At 35.6% G+C, this 26,716-nt stretch overlaps 1 protein-coding gene across 1 annotated transcript; it reads right to left on the reverse strand.

Moving 5' to 3' along the window:
• Window positions 1-747: 747 nt before the first annotated feature.
• On the reverse strand, window positions 748-1,710 carry LOC104856629 (vomeronasal type-1 receptor 90-like). The gene has a single exon (XM_010616147.2). The coding sequence runs from the start codon at window positions 1,708-1,710 to the stop codon at window positions 748-750; it is 963 nt and encodes a 320-aa protein (XP_010614449.2).
• Window positions 1,711-26,716: the final 25,006 nt, after the last annotated feature.

Raw genomic sequence — 26,716 nt, forward strand, 5'->3', positions numbered from 1 at the left:
TATTTTAACTTAATTATATTGTGCCTATCACTAGCTACATCCACTATGCATTTATAACCTATACATTTTTTAAAAAGTACATAAATCTGACAAGAGAACAGAAACAAAACTTGTTACTTTTCTGTTATGTACACATTATTAAATTATGTCTAGAGAATGAATATCATTATAATTTTACTTTAATTTGTATTTTTGCAACCCCATATAAAATCAATGGTTACAACTATCCTATACAAAGTTACTTATAATCTCAAGATACTAAGATCATGAACTATTTAATAACTTATAAATCATGAAATTAATTATCCAGGTTTTCTGCTCTTTTTTCAATTTCTTTTTGAATAAGATTCTTGAGATATAACTGAAATAAAATATATGCAAAACATACAAACCCATAAATTCACCATAAATAGTACATATGAAACTATAAACACAATAACATCCCATTTTTTTCCTGTACATTTGTAATGCTTTCTTTTTCTTTCTTCTTAGCCTCTTGGTCCATTCTCCAAAAACCCGTGATGCTCATCATGTCTTTTAGAATTTAAAACCAGATGAGATTTTTAGTTCTTATAAGTAAGGTTAAAATTAGAAACCTGTGCTTCCTCATGGAGATATACTCTTTAATTGTCTAATTTGTACACAACAGGAACATATGCCAAAGTAAATATATTTAACAGAAAAATAATAATTGATATATTTCAATGATCCCACCAAAAATCATTTCAATTGTTCACTGGCAAAGAATTATCCATCATGAAATTTAAACAGACATTTACTGTGTTTTTGCCACATGAATACAAAGCACTTAATCATTCGTCTTTCGGTGCTGATAAGCACCAAAGGACTGAGTGTGGCGTAACCACTGCCAATCAGCATGTGGACACAATGACGAACTGGATCATGATTCCACAGCCATGTGGGGATGGACTCGATAACACAGTCTAAAATATACATGGCAGTAAAAAAACTCATGAGCAACAAAATAGTCCTGGTAGCCCTTTGTTCTGCAGATGCTTTTGGAGAATGGCTTGTGCTGTAAAGATGCTGGGACTGCCTTTTATGTCTGCACAAGAGACTCACCATGTACACACTTGAGAGGGCCATGAGTCCTATAAAGGACATGTGCTGGAAAGTCATCAGTGACAAAGATATGTACTTAATGAAGGATCTAATGGGCAAAAGGGAGCAAGATTGAGTTAAAAATATAAAACTATGTGAGGTCACATTTGAAATGGCAACAGTGAAGTTTGAAAAAGGTCCACTGATGAGCGCATTGAAGACCCATAAAAAAAGAAAGCAATACAGGTTCTGATTCAGGGAGTTTTGTTTGAATTTTGCCAAATAGGAGCTTCTAGGGCTGAGGGTGATGGTCTGGAGCACACTCAGATGGCTGGTGGTACAGACAGAGAGGCCTCTCATCAATCTGTACAAATAGAGAACAGATTTGCATGTGATGTCATTTACAAAATCCTTATACCCAAAAATGTCTATAGCTATGAAGCCCGAAGTTAGGAGCATCACTACGTGAATAAGGGACAAGTGCCCAATGGTCATGTCAGTGGGTTTGGGCCTGTGCTCCAGAATGAATGTGAAGACATGAAAGAGAAGCAGGACAGTATTGGCCATGATCCCAATGCTGACTTCAAAGAAAAATATGTGTTGTATGCCAATGAAACTGGAAAATCTGCTTTTTTTATTCATCTTCATGGGAGAAGCATATAGCATATATCTGAGGAGAAAAGTATGGAAAATTCTTTATCACAAATATTACTGCCTTTTTCATTACTCTAATCAACACTATGCCTTAATCAATTATATGGATTCATCCCCATATGTACTTATGTACACAAATCCACTTCACACCCTTCAGGTTGTTTCAGGGCTTTCCCAGTCCCACCACTTTTTAATCATGGCTGCATAATGGGTCTCCCTGCTGGGCACCACACTACCTCTGTAATAAAACTGTCATAATGAAAAATGTATTCCCATATTTTTCTCACCTTTAATTTTCAAAGTCCACTGTTTTATTTGGCCTTCTACCTGCATTTCCTGATTCAGTAAGTTAAGGTTTCCTCATATATGTTCAGAAAAAAAAATAACTCAAGCATTTTTATCTGATTATCTAGCTCTGAGATTCAAAAATCAAACACTGTCACAAAATATAGAAGCCTAGGGGGCAGCTAACTTTCTGGTCCCCCTTCTATCTCTCTTAGACAGATGCTTTCTTTCTCTCAATAAATTTTTCTGACTTTTCACATCCGTTGTTCCTAGAATTCATTCTTCAGTTTTAGAGAACATGAACTCACATTTCAGAAATCTAGCAGGTTTGGGAGTTACATCTCTTCCCCCTATATCATTTTGGAGGTCTTCCACTGAGACTACTGGTCAGAGATTAAAAACTCCATATCTGAATCTTGCACTCCTTTGGAATGTAGTAAGGAGCAATTTAGTATTTCTCTACACCCGTGTGTGGTGTACCTACCTCCTAGAGCCAAGTAAATAGAGGAAAGTTCTATGATGCTATCTCACAATTAGAATTATACTGTAAAAGAGAGAGAATGGTCAAAATCATCTTATATTGAGATTTTCTTTATACTAAGAAGTAATTCTTGCTTGTGTTCAAGTGTAAATGTAATGAGAGACACCTCACCCTTAAGACATTCAGTACCTCTAAGCCTGAGTCTACTCCTCACCCTTTAGAACCTGAGAACAAAGTTTTTAAGATAGCTTTAAACCTTGTCCACCAGGCGCTGAGGGTGGAGTATCTAGACCAGCCATAATTAAAACATCCAAGAGGCTATATCTGTCCTTGGCTAAATTGTACAGGCCCCTCAAAGACAATATCCCTTGCAGGAAGTAAATGGCAAATATTGGACTACCTGTGTTCATGTGTCTTTTTCTTGGTGATCTAAAACAGATTAAATGAAACTGAATAAAGTTTTTGGATGACTCTGATATGAATACTGAGGTCCTTAGAGAATTTACTCAGACCTATGGACTAGAATAGAAAGATGTAATGTTGCTCTTAAATCAAATGTTGGCTTTTAATGAGAGACAAGTAGTAAGTAGTATTACATTTGCAGAAAAATATTATTTAAGTTTTTAAATCTCAAAAAAGACAGGCAGCCAGGGGAATAACTGGTTTCTACTGGAACACAACCAGTTCCTGTATAGAACCCCTACTGGCCTGCCAATCAGATAGGAGATTAAAAAAGAAGACATTTTCAGGCATGTATTTTTAAAGGTCTAAGAAACATGAAAACTAAGCCCTTCAGTTATTTTTAATTGTCAACTATTTATCAGAAAGAGGTGAGGACATTCCTAGATCCTGATTTGATAAAAGGAAATACTTTAGTTTTTCCCAAATCAGTCTTGCAATATGTAGATGGTATAGTGTTATATGCCCCCTCAGAAGAGCTTTCTAGCCAAGACACCCATGTTCTGTTGAATTTTCTAACAGGCAGAGGTTATAATGTTTTTAGGTCTAAGGCACAACTTTTCAGGCTTGAGGTAAAATACTGAGGCCTTATTGTATTTAAGGGAACCCAACGACTGGGGGAAGAAAGAATTAAACCTATTCTTTCCTTTCCACAGCCCAAGACCCTAAAACCACTAAGGAAATTTCTAGAAATTACAGGCTTTTGTCACTTTTAGATAAAATATACAGTTAGATTGTGTGACCCATCTATCAGTCTATAGAAAAACCCCAAAATACAGCCACATTTTTAACCCAAAAACTTGGTTCCCAGACTGCATTCCAGAAGCTCAAACAAACACTTCTAAATGCCTGCCTACAGGACACTGTTTTAATTTGTATGTTAATAAAAGGTAAGACACGATTTTGGGAGTGTTTCTACAAGATCAGGGAGCTGCTCAATAGCCTATAGGGTATTTAAGTCATAAATTAGATACTATAGATTCAAAATAATTTACTTAAAGAGAAAAGACCAAACAATTTAGTTATAATACTTTCATTCCTTTCAAGAGGTAAAAAGCAGCCATTCAGGTTCTTTAATTATTGGTTTGATTTTATGCTTGGCAATACAATTGGAGTCAATCATAGCTTTTGTCTCTAGAGATGTGTTTTTTTGAGGATTGAAGATCCGCCATAAAAAAGCTCCTGATCTTAAATGTCTTTCTATACCTGAGATTTAGTTCTTGTGCCATACTTAAAGGCACTCTTTTGTTCCTTCTCCATTGCCCTGTCCCTGAGAAATAGTGCAGTTCTCAGTGGTATTTAATTCAAGGCACTTCCTTCCTCTGTGGCTGCTGGACTTCAAGACAATGCTTCCAAAATAGTGAATTTCCCCTCCCTGGGACCCTTCCAGAGTAAAGTTGACTTTCACTTATTTCTGGACCACATGGAAAACTGGTCTAGGCTTAATCCTAAAATTCTTGAAGACTAAATATAAGTTTTAGTCCAGATTTATCTGCCTTTCAGGCCTTAGGTGAAATTAGAGAATGCAAAGAATAGTTAACCTGGCTCTGGGTACTAACTTGTACCTCTAGTCTGCCACCACTGGCACTGGACAAGGCAAAATCTAAGAGACACCTTAGATTGGGCACAGAACAAGAGGGAGAGATAGGGATACCTTTTGTCCCTTTGTTTCTTTTCAAAATGGAAAAAAATGATCATAGGTAGATATCTGCAGCACAGCAGGTTGGACCCTCAGCAGATCTTCCCTCACTGCATGGAATTCACACTTAGCTCTGAAGAGTGTCACCTAGTCTCTTCTACATACAAATCTGGCCTGAGCAAACCCACCTGAAGATAGTTAATGTTGCCTTTAACAGTTTGTTCCTTTAGAGGAAACAATTACATGTGGCTGTCAAACAACTGGCTATAAAAGTAACCATGAGAAACCTGTGTAGCTGGGTATTCCAATCAGGTAAACTGTCACCTTATGGCCCATCTTAAAACTGTTTTTGCTTTCACAGGTGTAGAAGACTTTTATTTCTTTTGATTTTTATTGTAAGAGATCTCTGTTAATTGATCTTCAAAGTTATGACTAGTCCTATTTATAGTTATAAACCTAAGAATTATAAAAGTTATTATAATTCAACCTGGCCAGATACATCTGAATGCACTCTGGTTTATAAACAAGTTGCCTTATGGGTGTGTCTGTCTGTCTCTTCAGTTTGTTACAACATATACAGCTGTTTTATTTGAGCTTTTTTTCTTTTGGCATTTTGGATTTTTATATGTTTGTGTGCAACTTAAGTTGGCTTATAGATAAATGTCACTAAAGACCTGCTTCCCCAGGTTGCCAGATGATCCAACCAATGTCACCTGGTTTTACAAATACAATGCATATTGTTGTCTATGTATAATAATTCAGGAATCTTTCAATGATCAAAAATAATGTTTTAATTGTTATGATCTGGCTCTCATAGATCATTTAAAATTTGTTAAATAATTTAAAAGAAGACTTGGGCTTAGGAAAACTACTGGACAGGACTCCCCTTGGTAAATAAAAGAGTATCTGACTGAAAAAATTTTATTCCAGCCTTTGTTCACAAAGGGGACCCCAATAATTTCCATAGCCTCATGGGAAATATATTGCTAAACATATTATTGTGATATGTACACATTGGTTATGGTCAAATGGCTAAATTTTCTATGGGAAAACAATAAGGCTTTATTTAAAATGCTCTTGGCACAAAACAAAATTAAATGAAAAAGGGTTTCATGTAACTGATACTCATTGTTATTTCATGGTGTATATATTCATGCCTTCTGGGTGTATAAGTCTTCTAGGATATTGTTTATGGTAATGATCCTTTTGACTCAGGTATATGCCTTTCTTGCACTCTAGCTACTTGATACTATTATCAATAATACATGTCAAGCCAGCATGAGATAACCAGTCAAATAATAGTATTCATAAAAATTTATGTATATGTGTCACCATACTTATGGATGCTCAGTTGCCAAACAGTTGAAACAATGTCACACACTAAAATTAGAGGTTAGACATTATGAATTCATAAGGTACATTTACAGACCAATATGTATATTCTCTTTATATACTGAAGGATACTAAATAAGAGTTTTCTTTATGTCATGTAATGTCTTGTGATTAGATGGAGGTGTTATTTAATAGAAAGCATCATGATTGTTATGTTGCTCTTGATCTTAAGTTTCTCTATAATATATAACTGTTTTCTGTTAACATTCTGCAGGGATTCAACTACTAGAGCAACCATGGTTGATAAGAAATAACAGCCCCCTAATTATGCTTTATATTTTGAAGTGCTTAATGTCCAGACAAAATTATAATAAATAAACTCACTACTCCTACTATACCACCAATGTCACTGATTTTCTCTTCTGGGTGTTCAACAACAAAAGTTTGGAGAGCAAAACTAGAAAGGTAACTGGGCTATGAGGAAAGCCAATATTTTTGTCCTGGCTCCTCAAGGTCTACAAGATCCAGGAAACAAAGGAATCTTTCCTATAGGATCCTACATCTTTGGTAAGTCACTCAACCTCCTGAGCAGGGAGATTGCTGGCCACCAGAGGACAATTATACTGTGTGCCAAAGAAGGGTCACCACATGGAAAAAGTCTCCCATGCTTTCACTGAAATCAACGTGGTCAGGCAAGGCTGTGACCCATCCTGATGGCTGACACTGACAGAGGAGCGGAGGGGCTCTATGTATGGTTCCAAAATAATGCCTGAAGAGACTTAACTGACCTTGTTAGATAGCAAGAGGTTCATGTTGATTGACACAGACCTCACTTTAACTTGATCATAAACACCCAGAAGAAAAGAATAATCTAAAGTGGTATAAAATAATGCCATGATAATAAAGCTAGATATAAAAAGTGGTTGTACAAAAGGAATCAATGATGAATGCGTTAGACTTCTTTTACTGGAATCCACTAGATCCACCCTGTAAACAGCTCATAATTGCTAAACTATACAATATGACTTCTGTGTTGGATTCTGAAGGCCCCTGGACCTTCTCCCTATCCTGTTTTGGGCTATATGCATCGCAATTCTGCTAACCTTATAATTTGGCCCATACATTATTCACTATTTATTTGGCTTTGTCTCCTCCAGATTTAAAAGCTATGCAGTTACCAAGATGACAATACCTGGTGCCTATCAAAGACCTTTAGGTACATCCTCTGTAGAGTAACTCTAACTGCTGATCACAACTACAACCTTCTTCAGCTGGAAGTAGCCAGAGCTGTCTTTGCCCTTTGCCCCCTCACAACAGTTAGGGGTGCTTCTTCAGAGGGGGAATATGGTAGATAGGTAAGTTAATTAGATATCATGTAGGCAGTTAGACAGGGCTGCCCTCAAGGAGCCAACATGGAGGACAATCAAGACACATTCACTGAAGGCCAGAATTGTAAAAGGAGAGAAATTACTATACTCTTGTTCTTCCCCTGGGATAAATAGCAGTGATTGATGTTCATAATAGGTATCAGTCACCTAGGTAAGGAACCAAGGTCTTAACCCAACCTTCCTAGGAAATATCCCTGACCTCAATCCTTACTGAAAATCCTTGTATGTTTGCTATGTGACTTGCCCCCCAATTTTTCAATATTACCTGGGTGACTGTGCTTGTAATCTTATTGGGTGGTCATGGTTTTGCCTTACCTCATGCCCACCTTGTAATTTTCCACTGGGTTTTACAGTTTTGTCCCACTTTGTACCCCCCTCACCACATTGCTTTGTTGTATAAAACATCTTTGAAAAGTGAGTGAGTGGGCAACCCACTTTCCAGTCCCCTTTCTATCTCTCTCAGACAGAAGCTTCCTTTCCCTCAATAAATTTTTTCTACTCTTAAAAAAAATAGAAGCCTAAATGGTCTTGTACTTTACATACCTATAAATGATATACTATTATTTATTAAAAATCTACTTGCCATAAATTATAAAATCCATCTTGATAAAGTAATCATCATATGACAATAGTTAAAGATGCTATATTTAAAAATCCAGGTAACAAATTAAAATGTGAATTAAAATTTGTTTTTTCATGTGATTTCTCTGAAATTCAAGCTATAGTTTAATTTTGTTTCAGTTTAGTTTTATTTAAAATACAATCTTTAAAAACTGTTCAAAGATAACATTAAAATCTAACCCTGAGGGTATAGGACTGAATTATTTTCAGCATTATTTCAGGTGCTACTTCTACAAAGAGCAATAACTAAGGCCTGGCAAATGAGTGCAGATGCAGAAGACTTACACTGCATTCAAAGCATCATAAGATCAGAGGATCATTATCTGAAACTTGCAAAGCTTCTTTGGAGTATAAAAGTTGGTCTCCTTCCTTCAGAGCACAAATCTATAAAAATGACATAATTTTCAGCAGTCATGATCAAATTAGCTCCCATGGAACATTCAGAAAGATAAAAAAAATATGATGAGTCATCCAACTGTCTCTAAAATTCATGGGTCTCACAAATCTATGTTAGTGAAACACATACTCAAAATATCTTCATATGTCTGTATATAAGTGCTTCTGTATTAATATATTATCTTATTAGGAAGTACATTCTGGAGAATATGAGCATTTCCTGAAAACAACATATAATCCTTCTCTCCCAGTCATGCGTCATCCCGTTCACACCTGCCTTGCAACATCTAGCTGAGGAGCTCAGTCAATGGGATAGGAAGTCTCTCCATCAGCAGAATGATCTAGGGGACCCTTCTGGTAATACAGCTCTTAGAACTGACAATACTATCTGTAAAGAAACCTAGGAGGCCTGATGCAGCAAGCACAACAATCTCATTTTACACACTGGAGGAAAAAAGCTGCTCTCAGAGAGACTGGAGGTTAATAATACATAAATATATCACCAGGAAAATAACTCAGGAGAAAGACCTGAGGGAACCATCATTCACTCAGAAGGCAACACTGGGAATGAGACAGGAAAAGCTTAGTGGGTAGCACAGAGATAAATTTAACACAAAATTAGGAAAACATATCAGAGAAATCTGTGTGTGTGCTTTTTGACCACTTCTGGGAAGTATAATAACTCACAGTGAAGCCTGCTGTACCCTCAGGAGAAGTGTAATGTGGTCCATATTCTCATTAATATCATAATATGGGAATTACTCACTGAAATAGTTTTATTTCTGAAATTTCTAAGACCATGGACCTACTTGTGGTAGATACAAAATGGGCCAATACTAGGGAAGAATACTCAGATGCATGTACTCAAGCCAGTGGCAGGAGAGAATTAGAATCAGTGGGAGTTGGAGAGGGCCCTACAAACCCTTGTACAAGTTTGGGTAACTCCGGAGTTGTGGCTGGATGGAATGTAGCATCAAAAAGAAAGGCAAGGAGGGCACACATCCTTCCTCACCTGCAGTCTGAGCATAATTTGCATGTTGTTCAGGGATGAAATTATTTATGTCCAGCACATAATTGGGCACCTTAGATACATACAAGAACATTCCAATTATTTCTTATTACTGAAAACAACAGATGAACTTCACATTGTTCTTATTAATAAATGGAAGTTTAAAAAACTGGCCTGGAATGGGATACAGCATGGAAGTCAGGGAGGTATGTTGGTATACTGGTTACAAACTCTACCACTTGACAGGATTAGAATTAAAAAATAGAAAGAGAATAGGGTAGAAAGAGCTGACACCTAAGGGGGATGCCAATGCCATTGACAACTAGGTGGTCAGTCCTAAGTGCACAGCATATGTGAAATGGGCCACTTCCAGGAAAAGGTAGAACACATTTTCAAGACTATTTCAGTAGATGAACACCATCCACACCACCCCCACAATAGTGAAAATTATCTATTGTTTTTTGAATTCCAAACACTAATGAATGCCTTGGGGCTTGATTCTTCACAGGTATTTACTGTATCAAGATGTTTAAATGCATTTTAAGAAATATCGAGAGAAGCTTATTGCTATTCCAAAGTACAGAAACCCTAACGGCACTTTGTCACAAACGGGGACTATCATTCCTGCCGTGTATAAGAAGGTTGTTCTTCTCTATTTAGTAATAAAATAAATGCTATCTTGTGTTCTTGTGATCAGTTTTCACTTTCATTTATCATCATAAACTTTTTAATTTACTACAAAGAAAAGTACACTTCACATTTACCTGTTGCCAACAAATTTTTAAATAATCAGCATTAGGTGAAGGACTCTAACATCCACATATAGAGTTCCAGGAAGATGAAAATGTTTTGTTGTAAATACTTTCCTCTAAAAGAGGTTCTGGAATATTTACTATCAATTTGAGCAGAAACATTATTTTTATAATAAAATAAAGGGAAAAATATGAATGGATAAGAGCATTCTTTCTACTCATGGCATTCTGACAGGTTATAATCTTAGACTCTTTGTAGAAAGGCAGAAGAAATATTTATTATCATCACATTACTGTCATTATTTTTAATATCATTGCAGCCTAAGATTCACTGTGCTCCAATTGTGAGACCCTCTAACTGGGAGAGAACATGGATAACTGCTGACACAATTGAAAAGAAATTTGGAAAACTATTAGTGGGAACAGAAATGTCCATATAATAAAATGGTATACCTATTTGGGAGCAATGAAGTTAAGCTCTCTTTATAGGAAGATTCTTTAAACAAAGAACCTCACCAAATATTTAAAAATTTTAAATGTTTGAGATAAACAACTACAGATATTACTGTTCAAACATATTTTAAAATGCTTTATAAAGATGGTAGAAAAAAACAGAGTATTTCATGAAGACTCATAATGAAAGTTCATTTGTGACAATATTTTCCCTAAGAGTTAATTTAGGTAGTAAACCAAAGTCAGTTATTTCAGAGAAAAGAATGCATACATGAAATTAGTTTAGTATTTCATCTGAAAAAGTCTGCTAATTTTAAAAGTCCTTAAGTTAAATTACTATATTTATTTCCCATTGCACTGCAGAATGAACCTTCCTTTGAGCTGCATGATGGCTGGAGCTGCACTGTCCTTCTGAGTCCAGCAAACTCTCAATTCAGGGACTCCACTGGCTTCCTTCATAGCATGTCTAGGTCCCTTCTCAGCCAACTAATTCTACATCCCTTGAATATAGACTCACTTACCTACTGGGATGAGTGGAGGAGTTTGGTATATCTGAGAAGAGCCAGATTATTTTTATGGAAAACTTACTAGCTCATCTCCCATCTCCCAGCAGGCCTGTGACTTTAGTGTCAGCAGAAAAGTGACAAGACCCCATTGGGGAGGATAGAACACTGTAGTTGCCAGTGGAGCATTTCACCTGTCTTTTAATATTATTTTAATCTCTGTGGGATCATAATCATTTGGGGAGAGCTGCACTCAAAACTTTTCTCTAAGTTCCATTGACACATAGTATGAAGGACCAAAAAAAGACAGGACTATGTAGTCATCACCAGTTCTCTCATTTTGATGGTAAATACAAATTAGTCCAAACCTAATACCTACTTCATAATGGTTGGGCTCTGAAGTGAGAGACTCATTGAAGCTTCTGTGATTTCCCAGGAGGTTACAAAGTCACCTCCCAACAGTGTTTCTTAGATACTCTTTTCCCTACTCAATTCCCAAGTGGAGATTGTGGCTTCCAGGAATTACTGGTCACATATCCTTTGATTTTCAAGTTTTTGGACTGAGATTCCAACCAATATGACAAAGTTAACTGTGAATGTAAAAAGAAATCATGTAACAATTGGAAGAACAGAAGCAGAGCTAATGGATGAAGGTTGAGGTAATTAATAAGAGGCAGAGTGAATAAAATTGAAGCTTTGGCACAGCCTGAGTTGGTCTCCATTCTATATGAAAATCTGATGATCAGCTCTCACAATCATTAAAAGGTAGGAAGAGTCCACTATTTTCTCTGAAAAAAACCACTATTTTCAAATATTCTCCACCAGTCACAATATGTTTTACCAAAACTGTAGACAGAATTGTGAGACATGAGACAAAATGGGACCTTGTGAGCTACTAAATACACATAAGAAAATATATTCTTGTAGCTAGTCCCACTGATATATCAAGTATAAGATTTAGAATAGCTCTTCACCTGCCTGCCTGCCTGAGATCATCCAGCGGGTGCGCGACTTCCTGGACTGCACGACACCAGACCCAGTAAGGAAGGTACCATGCAGACGCCCTTGAAATACCCCCACGACCCCCCCCCGTTCTCAAACCTCCTGATTGGGCCAGTCCTTGGACCAACTCTGCAGAGGCATAGGCTCACATGAAGGGTAGTTTTCTGAGCTCCCAACTTTGAACATCTTTGAAGAAAGGGCAGGGGAAACCTGTAATAGAACTGAGTGGAGTTCAACCATGAGGGTCGGGAAACTCAAGTTAGGCCTTGTGGACTGAGTTAAGTCTCAGTCGTGGGGAACTGCCATTGGCTAGCCAAGACCAGGGGATTTGGTTCTGCATATGGCTGTACATGTGGTATAATATGAGAACAGAGACATAGTCTGAAAGAGGCCCTTCAAATTCTTTTTTTTTCTCTTTTTTCTTTTCCTTATTCCACCCTAAAATTTCTTTCTTTTTTCTGTCCTCTCTCTCCAACTCAGTCTCTTGCTCCACCATATTATCCCTCATCATCCTTTTTATTCCGGCCCCTGCCCTAACTCAGACTTCTTCTTTTATTTTTTTCTTTTTTGGAGGGTTTCTCTTTATGTTCTTTTCTCCAGTCATTTTACCTCACTCATGGCTCTGTACCTTCAAGGGAAGGCAAGCACCTGTTATTGTTAAGGGAATATATTCTTGTCCTTATTCCTGCACTCTCTCTATCCCCCCTGAAGTTAATAGCTTTGTAAAGATACTAAGGTAATTCTACATCCTCTGGATTCACTTCAAACCTGCTCCAGTTCTTTCACTTATCTACTCCTCTTGTCCTAACTCAGTCTAACCCCCCATCCTAAATGGTAAAGATGCTATACTAAAAAGCATATTCACTTCAAACATATTATGGGCTGCTTCTTGATATTAATTTAATTCACATGGGTTAAAGGTGACACATTAATGACAACCACAAGTGGTCAGTTTGCAAGCTGTGCCTGACCCTATTGGGCTGCTGAATGTATCAATTGGGATAAAGGGTTGTGATCAATTTAAAGAGTTGTTTTCTCTGATATTATGAAAATGAGGATGTCTATGAGTCATTAGAAACTCAAAAGCTAAAATCCAACTATATCAGGAAGATTTAAGTAATACCCAGAAATTAAAGAAGGACAAACCAACAACAAAAATAAAAATGAGAAAATACTTAAGCAAGATACAAGGACAGATTTCCAGTTCACCAATGGCAAACAGTAGGACAAATGAGGATAAAAAGTCTGATAGTGAACCAACAGGACACCCTGGACCCATAGCACAGGAGGTAAAAAAACAGATCAATCAGGCTCTAGAAAAATTCAAATCAGAAATAATTTCCCAGTTAACCAGAGAGATGATGATCAAAATGGAAGTCATGATTCGAGACTTTAGAATAGAAACTGACAAAAAATAGATGAGCTCAAGACCATGATAGAAGCCATGAGGACTCAGCATAAGGAAGAAATGGAAACAATGAATGGCCAACAGAGGAAAGAAATGGAATCCATAAAACAGATTCAAACAGATATCCAGGAGATTAAAAACTCTACTGAAAGTGTATTCAACAGAATAAAAGATTGCAAAGATAGAATTTCAGATATAGAAGATAGGATCGCAGTCAATGACCATGAAAAAAGAGGTCTCTCAAAACCAGTAAGGGATCATGAGAAATCAATCCAACAACTTCTAGATGATGCAAAGAAAAATAACATAAGGCTGATAGGAATTCATGAAAAAGCAGGAGAAAACACAAATGACCTAAAAAAGCTCTTCACAGAATTAATGACAGAAAATTTCCCAAACAGAAGGGAAGAATTAGACATACAGATAAGTGAGGCATATAGAACTCCAACTAGCCATGATCAAAAAACATCTACATCTAGACATATAATAATCAAGATCCCAGAAATCCAACAGAAAAACAATATACTACAAGCAGTAAGAGAAAAGAAACAAATCTCATGCAAAGGAAAGCCCATTAGAATCACAGCAGACTTTTCAACACAAACCCTTAGGTCAAGGAGAGCCTGGAGTGAGGTATTTCAAGTCCTAAAAGAAAAGAACTTCCAACCTACACTGATGTATCCTGCAAAACTCTCTTTCAAAATAGATGGGGAAATAAGATACTTCCAGGACAAAGAGCACCTGAGAAATTTCATGAACACCAAACCAGCACTGCAAGAAATTCTAAACAATATCCTAGAAAAGGACAATGAAGTTCACAATAACATGAGGCTCAACAGACCAAATCAAATAGGCAAGGCAAGAAACTAAAAGGAGATGGGAGAAAAAGTAAAAAGAGTCAACAAATGGACAAAAACATGACAAGAATAAGTCAAAATATATCAGTTGTAACCATCAATGTCAATGGCCTCAATTCACCAATCAAGAGAAACAGATTGGCAGAATGGATTAAGAAGCAAAATCCAACAATATGTTGTATACAAGAAACACACCTAGTGCAAAAGGAAGTCCATAGACTGAAAGTGAAAGGATGGAAAACAATTCTCCATGCGTCAGGCAGCCCAGAAAAAAGCAGGGGTAGCGATCTTATTTGCAGAAAAGTAAAATTCAAACCAAAACTCATTAAGAGAGACAAAGAAGGACACTACATCCTTGTAAAGGGAACAATTCAAGAGGAAGAGTTGACAATCATAAACATATATGCACCAAATATAAATGCCCCCAACTATATAAAACAAATACTAAGTAACATGAAAAACCAAATAAGCACTAATAGAATTGTAGTGGGGGATTTAAATACCCCACTATCACAAATTGACAGATCATCTAGGCAGAAAATCAACAATGAAATAATAGAACTGAACCAAGCTTTGGAACACATGGACTTAATAGAGGTTTATAGAGTATTCCACCCCCAAAAATCAGAATATACATTCTTTTCAGTGGCACATGGATCATTCTCTAAGATAGACCACATATTGGCTCACAGAACAGGTCTAAACAAATGCAAAAAAATTGAAGTCATCCCCTGTATATTATCAGATCATAGCGCAATCAAACTGGAGATTAATAGCACAAAAAAACTATAGAAACTTCACAAGCACATGGAAACTGAACAACACTCTCCTAAACAATCAATGGATTACAGAGGAAATTAAAGAAGAAATTAGACAGTTTTTACAAATAAATGAGAATGCCAATACAACATACAGGAATCTTTGGGACACAATGAAAGCAGTTCTACATGGAAAATTCATAACATTGAATGCCCACACTAGGAAAACAGAGCGGGCTCAAATAAACAACTTAACGATGAAACTTAGACTCCTAGAAAAACAAGAGCAAGAAAAACCCAAAGCTCGAATAAGACAGGAAATTATAAAGATCCAAGCAGAAATCAATGCAATTGAAACTAAGAAAACGATACAAAAAATAAATGAAACAAAGAGCTGTTTTTTTTGAAAGAATAAATAAAATCAACAAACTCTTAGCTAGTCTTATCAAAAAAAGGAAAGAAAAGGCTCAGATCCATGCAATCAGGAATGAAAAAGGTGAAGTCACAACAGATCTGAAAGAAATCCAGAGGATCATGAACACCTACTTTGAGAACCTGTACTCTAATAAATTGGAAAACACAGAAGAAATGGGCAGATTTCTAGATACTTATGAATTACCAACTTTAAATGAAGAAGATAAAAACATTTTAAACACCCCAATTATAGTCAGTGAAATTGAAAATGTAATTAAAAATTTACCAACAAAGAAAAGCCCAGGCCCTGAAGGATTCACGGCTGAACTTTAAAAGACATTTAGAGAAGAACACTGTCTTTATTCTTCAAACTTTTCAATGAAATTGAAAGGGAAGTTATACTTCCAAATTCATTCCTGGAAGCAAGTATCACTTTGATTCCCAAACCAGGGAAAGATGCAACTAAAAAAGAGAACTACAGACCAATCTCCTTAATGAATATAGATGCAAATATCCTTAATAAGATACTAGCAAATAGAGTACAGAGGATCATCAAGAAGATCATACATCCTGACCAGGTCGGATTTATTACAGGGATGCAAGGATGGTTCAACATATGTAGGTCAATAAATGTAATATACTATATTAACAAAGTCAAGGACAAAAACCATATGATCCTCTCAATAGATATAGAAAAAGCATTTGACAAAATTCAACACCCATTCATGATAAAAACCCTGCAAAAAATTGGAATAGATGGTCTATATCTCAATTTAATAAAGGCTATCTATGAAAAACCAACAGCCAACATCATATTAAATGGCCCAAAATGGAAAACCTTCACATTAAAATCAGGAACAAGACAAGGATGCCCAGTATTACCACTCTTCTTTGATATAGTTCTGGAAACATTAGCCATAGCAATTAGACAAGAGAAAGAAATTAAAGCAATAAAGACAGGAAAGGAAGAAGTTAAACTGTCATTATTTGCTGATGATATGATACTCTACATTGAAGACCCAAAAACTCCACCAAAAAACTTCTAGACTTAATTGACAGATTCAGTAGAGTAGCTGGATACAAGGTGAAAACCTCAAAATCAATAGCCTTCTTGTACACAAATAACAGACTCACTGAGAGAGAAATTAGGGAAACAATTCCTTTCACAATACCATCCAAAATAATGAAGTATCTAGGAATCAATCTAACAAAAGAAACAAAAGACTCTACACTGAAAAATACAGCAGTCTGAAAAAGAAATCAAAGAGGATATAAGAAAATGGAAAGATACCCCCTGCTCCTGGGTAGGAAGAATCATCATAGTGAAAATGGCCATACTACCAAAACTGCTATACAGATTTAATGCAATGCTAATTGAAATTCCAACACTATATTTCACAGAACTAGAAAAAATAATACAAAGTTTCATTTGGAACCATAAGAGACCTAGAATAGCAAAGGCCATCCTAGGCAACAGACACATGGCAGCGGGTATAACAATCCCCTATCTGAAACTACACTACAAAGCCACTGTGATAAAAACAGCATGGTACTGGCAAAGAAATAGATCTGAGGATCAGTGGAACAGATTGGAAGACACAAAAACAAATCCAAATGTACTCAGTTACCACATCTTTGACAAAGGAGCTGACCATTCTTAGTGGAGGAAAGATAGCCTCTTTAATAAATGGTATTGGAAAAACTGGGTTTCAACCTGCCACAGATTAAAACTGGACCCTTATCTGTCACCATGCACTAAACTAAAATCCAAGTTGATGAAAGATCTAAATATTAAAACAGAAACACTAAACTTGCTGGAAGATAAGTTAGACAGAACTCTGGAAGACATTGGCATAGGAAAAGACTTTATGAACAAATCCTCAATAGCATTGGAACTAGCAGAAAGAATCAACAACTGGGATCTCATTTTATTAAGAAGCTTCTGCACTGCAAAAGAAACCATCAACAGAAATAGGAGACAACCTATAATGTGGGAGAAACTTTTTACCAGCTACTCCTCAGACAAAGGACTATTATCTAGAATATATAAAGAACTGTAAACAATCAGCCCCCCCAAATATAAAGACCCAATTCAAAAATGGGCATCTGAAATGAACAGACATTTCTCAGACAAAGTGTAAAAGCAGCAAGTAAATATATGAAAAAATGTTCCACATCACTGGTCATTCGAGAGATGCAAATGAAAACAACACTGAGATTCCACCTCATCCCACAAAGAATGCCTGCTATCAAGAAATCAACCAATAACAAACCTTGGCAGGTTTGTGAGAAGAAATCAACCCTTCTCCATTGTTGGTGGGAGTGAAGACTTGTACAACCACTAAGGAAATCAGTATGGAGATACCTCAAAGAGCTGGGACTAGAGGTTCCATTTGACCCAGCCATGCCTCTGCTGTTTATCTTTCCAAAAGAACTAAAAGAATCATATCACAGTGATGTATGTGCACCCTTGTTTATATCGGCATATTTGTAATAGCTAAAACTTGGAAACAGCCCAGTTGCCCATCAGTTGGAGATTGGATAAAGAAGATGTGGTTTTTCTATAAAATGGAATATTACTCAGCCATAAAGAATGAGAAATTAGATTCATTCATAGGAAAATGGATACATTTTGAGGATATACTCCTAAGTAAAATAAATAAGTCACACATGTGTAAATACAGAATAGTTTCTCTGGTGTGGATAAACTGTAATAGTACATAAAATCCTAATGAGATGACTGACATTGTGAAATGGGAAGCAAGAGGATAAAATGTAGGGAAGGTGGAATGGGTAGGGGAAGGATATTAAGGGAAAAGAAAAAATATGAGAAAATGAAAAGATGGAAATAATGTGTTTGTAAATGAGGAGGGCAAGAGGGGGAGAAGGGAGGGCAGGAACAAGGGGAAAGAATGAGGACCAAGACCTGTCATGTAGAGGTACAAGATCCCAACAATGAATGTAACTGTACTGTAAAAAAAACAAAACTCTTCAGTGAAATTGAAAGGGAAACAATACTCCCAAATTCATTCCTGGAAGCAAGCATCACCTTGACCCCAAAAGTAAAGAAAGACCCAATGAAAAAAGAGAACTACAGGCCAATCTCACTAATAAACATAGATGCAAAAATCCTCAATAAGATACTGGCAAATGAATGCAGAAGATCATTAAGAAGATCAAACACCATTACCAAAGTGGATTTATCCCCATGATGTGGGGATGGTTCAACATATACAAATCAATAAATGGAGTACACTACATTAACAGAGCCAAGGACAAAAACCATATGATCATTTTAATAGATGCAGGAAAAGCATTTAATAAAATCCAACAGCCATTTATGATAAAGAAAACTGGAATACATTTTCTTTATCTCAGCTTGATGAAAGCCATCTATGAAAAACAAACACCAACATCATACTAAATATTCAAAAACTGAAATCTTTCACATTAAAATGATGAACCAGACAAGGATGTCCATTATCTTCGCTTCTTTCCAATATAGTTCTGGAAACATTAGCCAGAGCAATTAAACAGGAGAGAGAAATAAAGATGGGAATTTAAATTGCAAAGATTTGCAGATCACATGACACTCTATAGAGAAGATCCCCAAAACTCCACTGGGGTTTATTTTTATTTATTATTAAGTCCAGCAGACTTAATAATGAAATTTAGTAGAGTAGCTGGATACAAAGTCAAGATTCAAGAATCAGTAGCCTTGCTGTACACGAATAGCAGACTCACTGAGAGAGGAACTGGGGAAACAACTCCTTTCACAATAGCATCCAAAAAAATTAAATACCTAGGAACCAATCTAATGATGGAAAGAAAAACTTCTATTCTAAAAACCACAGCACTCTGAAAAAAGAGACTGAAGAAGAAAATGGGAAGTCATCCCATGTTCTTGGGTAGGAAGAACCAATATGTTGAAAATGGCCATCCTTCCAAAACTGCTACATAGATACAGGGCAATCCCAATTGAAATTCCAACAGCATATTTCATACCTAGAGAAAACAATTGAAATTTTATTTTAAAATTTGAAAAGACCTGGAGTAGCAAAAACAATTCCAGGCAACAAAAACAAGGCAGAGGGTATCACAAGCTCCAACTGCAAAGTTATTATGATACAAACAACACTGTACTGGCAAAGAAACAGACCCAAGGATGAATGGAATAAATTAGAAGATGCAAAAATAACTTCTGACACACTCAGCTATCTCGTGTTTAACAAAGGAGCCAAATATCCTCACTGGAGGAAAGATAGCCTCTTTAATAAGTGGTGCTGGAAAAACTGGGTTTCAATTTACAAAAGATTAAAACTAGACCCATAGCTTTCACCATGCACTAACGTAAAATCAAAGTGAATCAAATATCTCAATATTAAAAGAGAAACGCTAAACCTGTTGGAAGATAGATTAAGCAGAACTTGAAGACATTGGTGTAGGCTAAGACTTTGTGAACAAAACCTCAGTTGAATGGGAACTAGCACAAAAAAAATCAACTGGGATCTAATTTTATTGAAAAATTTCTGCACAGCAAAGGAAACTAACAGAGTGAAGAGATAATGCAAAAAGTGAGAACAATTTCTTGACCAGTTGTTCCTCAGACAAAGTTCCACTATCTAGAATACATAAAGAATTTTTAAAAATCAGAGTCCCTAAATTGAAAGATCCAACCCCAAAATGGGCATCTGAAATGAGCAGCCATTTCTCAAAGTAGAAACAGTACATAAACATATGAAAATATTCAACATCACTGGTCATTTGAGAGATGCAAATGAAAACAACACTGAGATTTCCACCCACTCCAGAAAGAATGGCTATTACCAAGAAATCAACCAGTAAGAAATACTGGTGGGGTTGTTGGGAAGAAGGAATTCTTCTCCACTGTTGGTAGGATTATAGACTGGTGCAACCACTGTGGAAACCCATGTCAAGATTCATCAACAAACTGGGATTAGAGGTCCTATTTGACCCAGCTATTCCCCTGTTTGGTATGTTACCAAAAAACTAAAAGCATCATACAACAGAAACATATGCTCAGGTTTATTGTGGCATAGTTTGAAATAGCTAAATCTTAGAACTATCCCAAATGACTGTCAATTGGTGACTGGATAAATAAACATGCATTTAAAAAAATAAAATAGAATACTATCAGCCATAAAGAATGATAAACTAGAAATATTTATGGCTAAATGGACGGACCTTTAGACCATACATACTCAAGTGAAATAAATAGGACACACATGTGTAAATCCCAAATAGTTTGTCTGGTGTGAGCAACTGAAAGTGTAAATGAGGACCAAAATGTGCAACAGATATTGCAAAACAGGAAGAAAAGCTTCAAAAGGGAAGGGGAAGTAGGGAGGAGGATGGGTCAAAGTAAAGAATGGAAAGAAAATCAATGATAAAAGAAGGAAAAAAGGAAACAAAGCTTTTATAAATAGGGAGTGGGGAAGTTTGGAAGAGAGAGAAGGGGAATGGGAAAAAAGAAGAACCAAGATATATCATGTATAGATACAAATTCCCAATGATGAATATGATCATACTATATACCTAAGATGTACCAATAAATTTAATGAATAAAAAAGGAATCTGAGTTAATGTTATATAAAACACAGAAAAAGAAAACAACTCAGCACAGTGGAAACAAAGAATTAAGGGAAAAGGAAACATACTAAAAGAGCAGGAAAAATACATATATAAAGAGATGGAAAATATCATACAAACAAATAAAAATAGTAAAAAAATAGAAATAACATCAGAAATATCTAAATATTTAAATTTTTTGTTTTCATTTGTACATATTTGTACTTCAGGATGATCACATTTATTATTTTGTCCATAAATTTCTGTCTCCTGTGAGAGTCTATTTTAAAGATGAAACTCTAACAGTGGTAGTTTTTAGATAGATAAAAATGGAGAGCATTGATCACTTACAAAAAAAAAGATGTGTAAAGACAAAGAACAACAGTTGTTCTGTAGGTAGAAAAGTCATAAGTGGTTAAAAAATAGGTGTACAAGAAAAAATGATTTAAATATGTGAGAAATTATCAAAAAAGCATCTCCCTAAGTTTGTAGTAGTAAGGGGACTGCTTAGATGAAAAGAATAACAATACATTGTGGGATATGGAATACCTGTATCATTAAAATATGTCAGATTACAAAAATAGGGTAAAAAGAATAATTCAGTGACAAAGATTTATGTTTTCCATAAAATATTACTATTGAACTGGGATCAGTTAAGAAATATATTTTAATCCATTGAGCATATTTCTGTGACCTTTAGGTGTTAGGAGAATTTTTTACATTTAAAATTTATCAATGACATCAAATAAGTTTTGATGACAATGACTATACCAAAACTTACTATAAAGGATATTCACATTGAAATTTTCTTAAAATATTTACACATAATTTTAAAATTATCATGGAGAATCTCAGGCTCATAGTGCAAGTGCTGTATTCAAAAATACATTCAACCTACCTGACCTACTGACCTTCATAGGTTAGGAACAGGATCCACCCTAGAAACCATCAAGTTTTTGTCCACTTGACCATGTGGCTGTTTGGAAGCTGTGGCCCAGCATCACTGGAATATTGAGGTGTTCTGCATGCTGATAACCTGGGAAAACATCCAAATTTAAACATGATTTCTCCTGAATGCCTATTGTTTTCACATCATCGTAAAGCTGAAAAATCTTTAGATGGATGAGTTGTAAATTGATCACCATTTCAATATAAATTAATTGCTAAAATTATAAAATTTAAATGTATGCAAATAATAAATAGTTCTGTTTTTTTAAAACAGAAATGAATTCTCCTGAGATGAAATTTTTTGTATTTTTGCCAATTAGTTTTTTGTATGGCATAAGGGAACAGAGCAGGATTCCTTTAATTCTTAATACAGGCAATCTGCTAAAAAGTAGTAGTGACTAAAGAATATGGAAAAAATATGATGTCATATAAACATTTGACTGAGATAGGAAATGGTATTGTCCTCACCTTTCAGATGGGCTGCACATTGTTTTCTACACAACAAATCTTGGTGAGCAGTAGTCTCTTTGAGTTAGTCCCTAGATGGACAGGGCCCATCCAGCAAAGAGTAAGGAAACAAACCTGGCAAGACTGTTCAGAGAGCAAATAAAGTGGAACATTTCTAGGAAGGCTGTGGCTTGGGCACATGCGCCTGCACCTCTGGATTTGGGGCTGTGCCCTGGCTGGGATCTGCCTGCAGCCATGTCACTCAGTTCCACACAGCTGCTTCCTGGGATGTGTGTGAACTTACCGATGGCATGGCAGAACTCTAGATGAAGATTGCACACCTGTACAGCTCTTGCCTAGGAGGGTTTTTTTTTTTTTTTCCGGTACTGGGGATCAAACTTGGGTCCTTGCCCTCATGAGGCAGGCAGTGGAACCACTGAGTTAAATCCCCAGCCTTAGACAGGCTGTTCTTTTGTCTTTACATGTCTTTTATTTTGTCAATGACCCATGCTCTCCATTTTTATCTATCTAAATACTGCCATTGTAACTATCTCATCTTTAAAATGCACTTTTACAGGATACAGAAATTTATGGAACAAAATGATGCATGTAATCATTCTGTAGTATCAATATATACTAATGAAAATAAAAAATTGTTTAAATGTTTAGATATTTCTGATATTGTATTTTCTATTTTTTTTACTATTTTTATTAGTGCAGTATTTCTTATCTCCTTAGATATGTCTTTTTTTCCTGATGCTTTACTATGTTTCTTTTTTCTCTTAATCTTCCACTGTTTCTGCTGTGATGAGTCGTCATTTTCTCTTTGTTTTATGTAATATCCACTCAGAGTCCTTTTTATTGGTAAATTTTAGGTTTACGTTATGATCACATTCATTATTGGGAATTTGAGCCTGTACATGATAATCTTCATTCTTTCTTCCCCCATTCCCCTTCTCTCTCTTCCACCCTTTAACCCTCCCTATTTATAAAAGATTTGTTTCTGGTTTTTCTTTCTTTTTTCATTTATTTCAGTTTTTGACCATTTAATATTATGTTGGTCATTGGTTTTTCATAGATAGCTTTTATCAGGTTGAGATAAAGACCATCTTTTCCAATTTTCTGTAGCTTGTTTTTAAATCATGAATAGGCCTTGAATTTTTTGAGTGCTTTTTATGCATCTATTGAGATGATACAGTTTTTGACCTTGGCTCTGTTCATATAATGTATTACATTTATTATCTGAGAATGTTGAACCACCCCTGAATCCCTACAATTAATCCTATTTGGTCATGGTGTATGATCTTGATGATTGTCTTCGTTCTATTTACCATTATCTCATTGAGGATTTTTGCATCTATGTTCATTAGGGACATTGACCTGTAGCTATCTTTTTTGCTAGGGTCTTTCTCGGCTTTTGGGAATCAATGTGATCCTTACTTCCAGGAATGAGTTTGGGAGTTGCTCCCCTTTCAATTTTGCTGAAGAATTTAAATGGGTTGTAGAATTCAGCAGCGAAGCCAACAGGACCTGGGCTTTTTTCTGTTGTTGGTAAGATTTTAATTAGGTTTTCCATTTCATTGATTGCCATTGAATTGTTTAGAACATTTATATCTTCGTCATTCAACTTTGGTCATTCATTGGTATTTAGAAATACCTTTCTTCCATGTTTTCCTTATTATTGGAGTACAGGTTTTAAAAGTAGTTGTAGATGATCCCATGGATTTCTTTTGGATCTGTTGTAATTCACCCTTTTCATTCCTAATTGCATGGATTTGAGTCTTTTCTTTCCTTGTCATGATCTTTTCCTGTTTTTGGACCCCTCTTCCTTTTTATTTAATTTCTTGCCTTGTCTGATGGATTCACTATGTTGGGCTTTATGGAGTTGTGACCCTCACTGTCTTCCTTGGATACTTCGTAGAAACGTATGGAGTCTTGATTCAGCTTTCATGAAGTTCCTTAGGTGTTCTTTTTGTGAAAGCATCTTATTTCTCCATCCATTTTGAAGGATAGTTTTGCAGGATAAATCAGTCTGGGTTGGAGATTGTTTTCTTTTAAGGCTTAAGAATATTTCACTTCAGGCTGTCCTTGACTTGAGGGACTATGTTGAGAAGTCTGCTGTGATTCTGATGGCCTTTCCTTTGTATGTGATTTGCTTCTTTTCTCTAACTACTTTTAATATTTGTTTTTGTTTTTTGTCAGATTTCTGGAATCTTGACTATTATATGCGTAGGTGTAGTTTTTTTTAAATCATGTTACAGTTCTATATGCCTCACTTGTCTGTATTTAAAATTTTTCCCTGTTTAGTAATATTTCTGTGATGACTTCTGTGAAAAGTTTATTTGTATCTTTTTACTATTTCCTACTCCCTCACTGACTCCAATCAATCTTATTCTTTTTTTGCATCATCTAGCAGCTGTTGTATTGATTTCTCATGGTTCCTTGCTATTTTAAGATATATTTCTTTTCATGTTTGCTGACTGCAATTCTATCTTTTATATCTAAGAATTCTGTCCACACATTCACTTATTCTGTTGTGGGAACTTTCAATGTAACTATTTATGTGTTGAATATCTGTTTGGATATGTTTTATGTTTTCCAATTGTTTACTGTGTTGGGTATTCATGGTATTCGTCATTTTTCTCAGTGCTTCTATTTTTTAAAATCTATATCTGCTCTAGAGGTATTAATCATCTCTTTCACTATTATCACCATCTCTATTGTTGTCTCATAAATTACTTCTAATTTCTTTTTTCCAGAGCCTCTTTCACTGCCTCCCTTGTTACCAGTTCAGGGAGTCCTGGTGGTTGCCTTTTGGATCATTTCATCTCTTTGCCCTATGGTTCTGCTTTTGGTGATCTGTAGTCTGGGCTTATATCCTATTTAGGTGTCTTCTCATTTCTATTTTGTTTTTGTTGTTAATGTCTTTGGTTTAATTTCTAGCTTGATGCTTATATTTTGATTATTTTATCTTTATTGCCATTATTTAGAACCCATAGGGAATGACTACTTCTTTTTTTTTCTTTTTTCTTTACTCATACATTTTAGGTATACAATACAATTATATCCATCATTGGGACCTCATACCTTTACATGATATATCTTGGTTCTTATTTTTCCCCCATTCCTCTGCCTTCCATTCACCCCTCCACCATTCTCTATTTACAGAGACTTTGTTTCCATTTTTTCTTTTCTCTTATTTTTTCTTTTTCCTTCTTAACTTTCTCTTACCCCTCACACTTCCCCTACACCTTTAGACATTTTCCTATTACAAAATATCAATTATACATTTTGATTCTCCTTTACACTTTTAGTTTATCACACCAGATAAATTATTCAATATTTATACGTGTGTCCTATTAATTTCACCTAAGAGTATGTCCTCAATGTGCATTCACTTAGCTATAAATGTCTCTAGTTTCTCATTCTTTATGGCTGAATACTACTCCATTTTATAAGACATCTTTTTAAAAAATTGTGTTTATTGGTACATTTTAGGTATACAGTACAGTTACATTCATTATTGGGATCTTGTACCTTTACATGACAGGTCTTGATTCTCATTTTTCCCCCTGTTCTGCCCCACTTTGCCCCCTACTCCCCTCCCCATTTACAAAATACTTTATTTCCATTTTTTCATTTTTCTTATATTTTTTCTTTTCCTTTATTCCCTTTCCCCTACCCTTCCCACTTTCCCTACACCTTTATCCCTTTTCTTCCTATTTCACATTGTCAATTATCTCATTAAGATCTTATGTACTATTATAGTTTTTCACACCAGAGAAACTATTCAATATTTACACATGTGTGACATTTATTTCACTTAGGAGTATATTCTCAAAATGTATCCATTTGCCTATGAATGGATCTAATTTCTCATTCTTTATGGCTAAGTAGCATTCCATTTTACAGAAACACCACATCTTCTTTATCCAGTCTCCTGTTGATGGGTAGCTAGGCTGTTTCCAAGTTTTAGCTATTAAAAACTGTGCTGCTATAAACATGGGTGAGCATATATCAATGTGGTATTATTCTTTTCATTCTTTTGGAAAGATACCCAACAGGGGAACAGCTGGGTCAAATGGGACTTCCTATTTTAGTTGTATGAGTTATCTTCTTACTGATTTCCACAGTGGTTGCACAAGACTGCACTCCCACCAACAGTGGGAGTTCCTTTTCCCCACAAACCTGCCAACATTTGTTATTAATTGATTTCTTCATAGCAGCCATTCTTTCTGGGATGAGGTGAAATCTTAGTG

The sequence above is a fragment of the Fukomys damarensis genome, unplaced genomic scaffold (assembly GCF_012274545.1).
Source record: "Fukomys damarensis isolate Sample0158 unplaced genomic scaffold, DMR_v1.0_HiC HiC_scaffold_16, whole genome shotgun sequence".
NCBI lineage: Eukaryota > Metazoa > Chordata > Mammalia > Rodentia > Bathyergidae > Fukomys > Fukomys damarensis.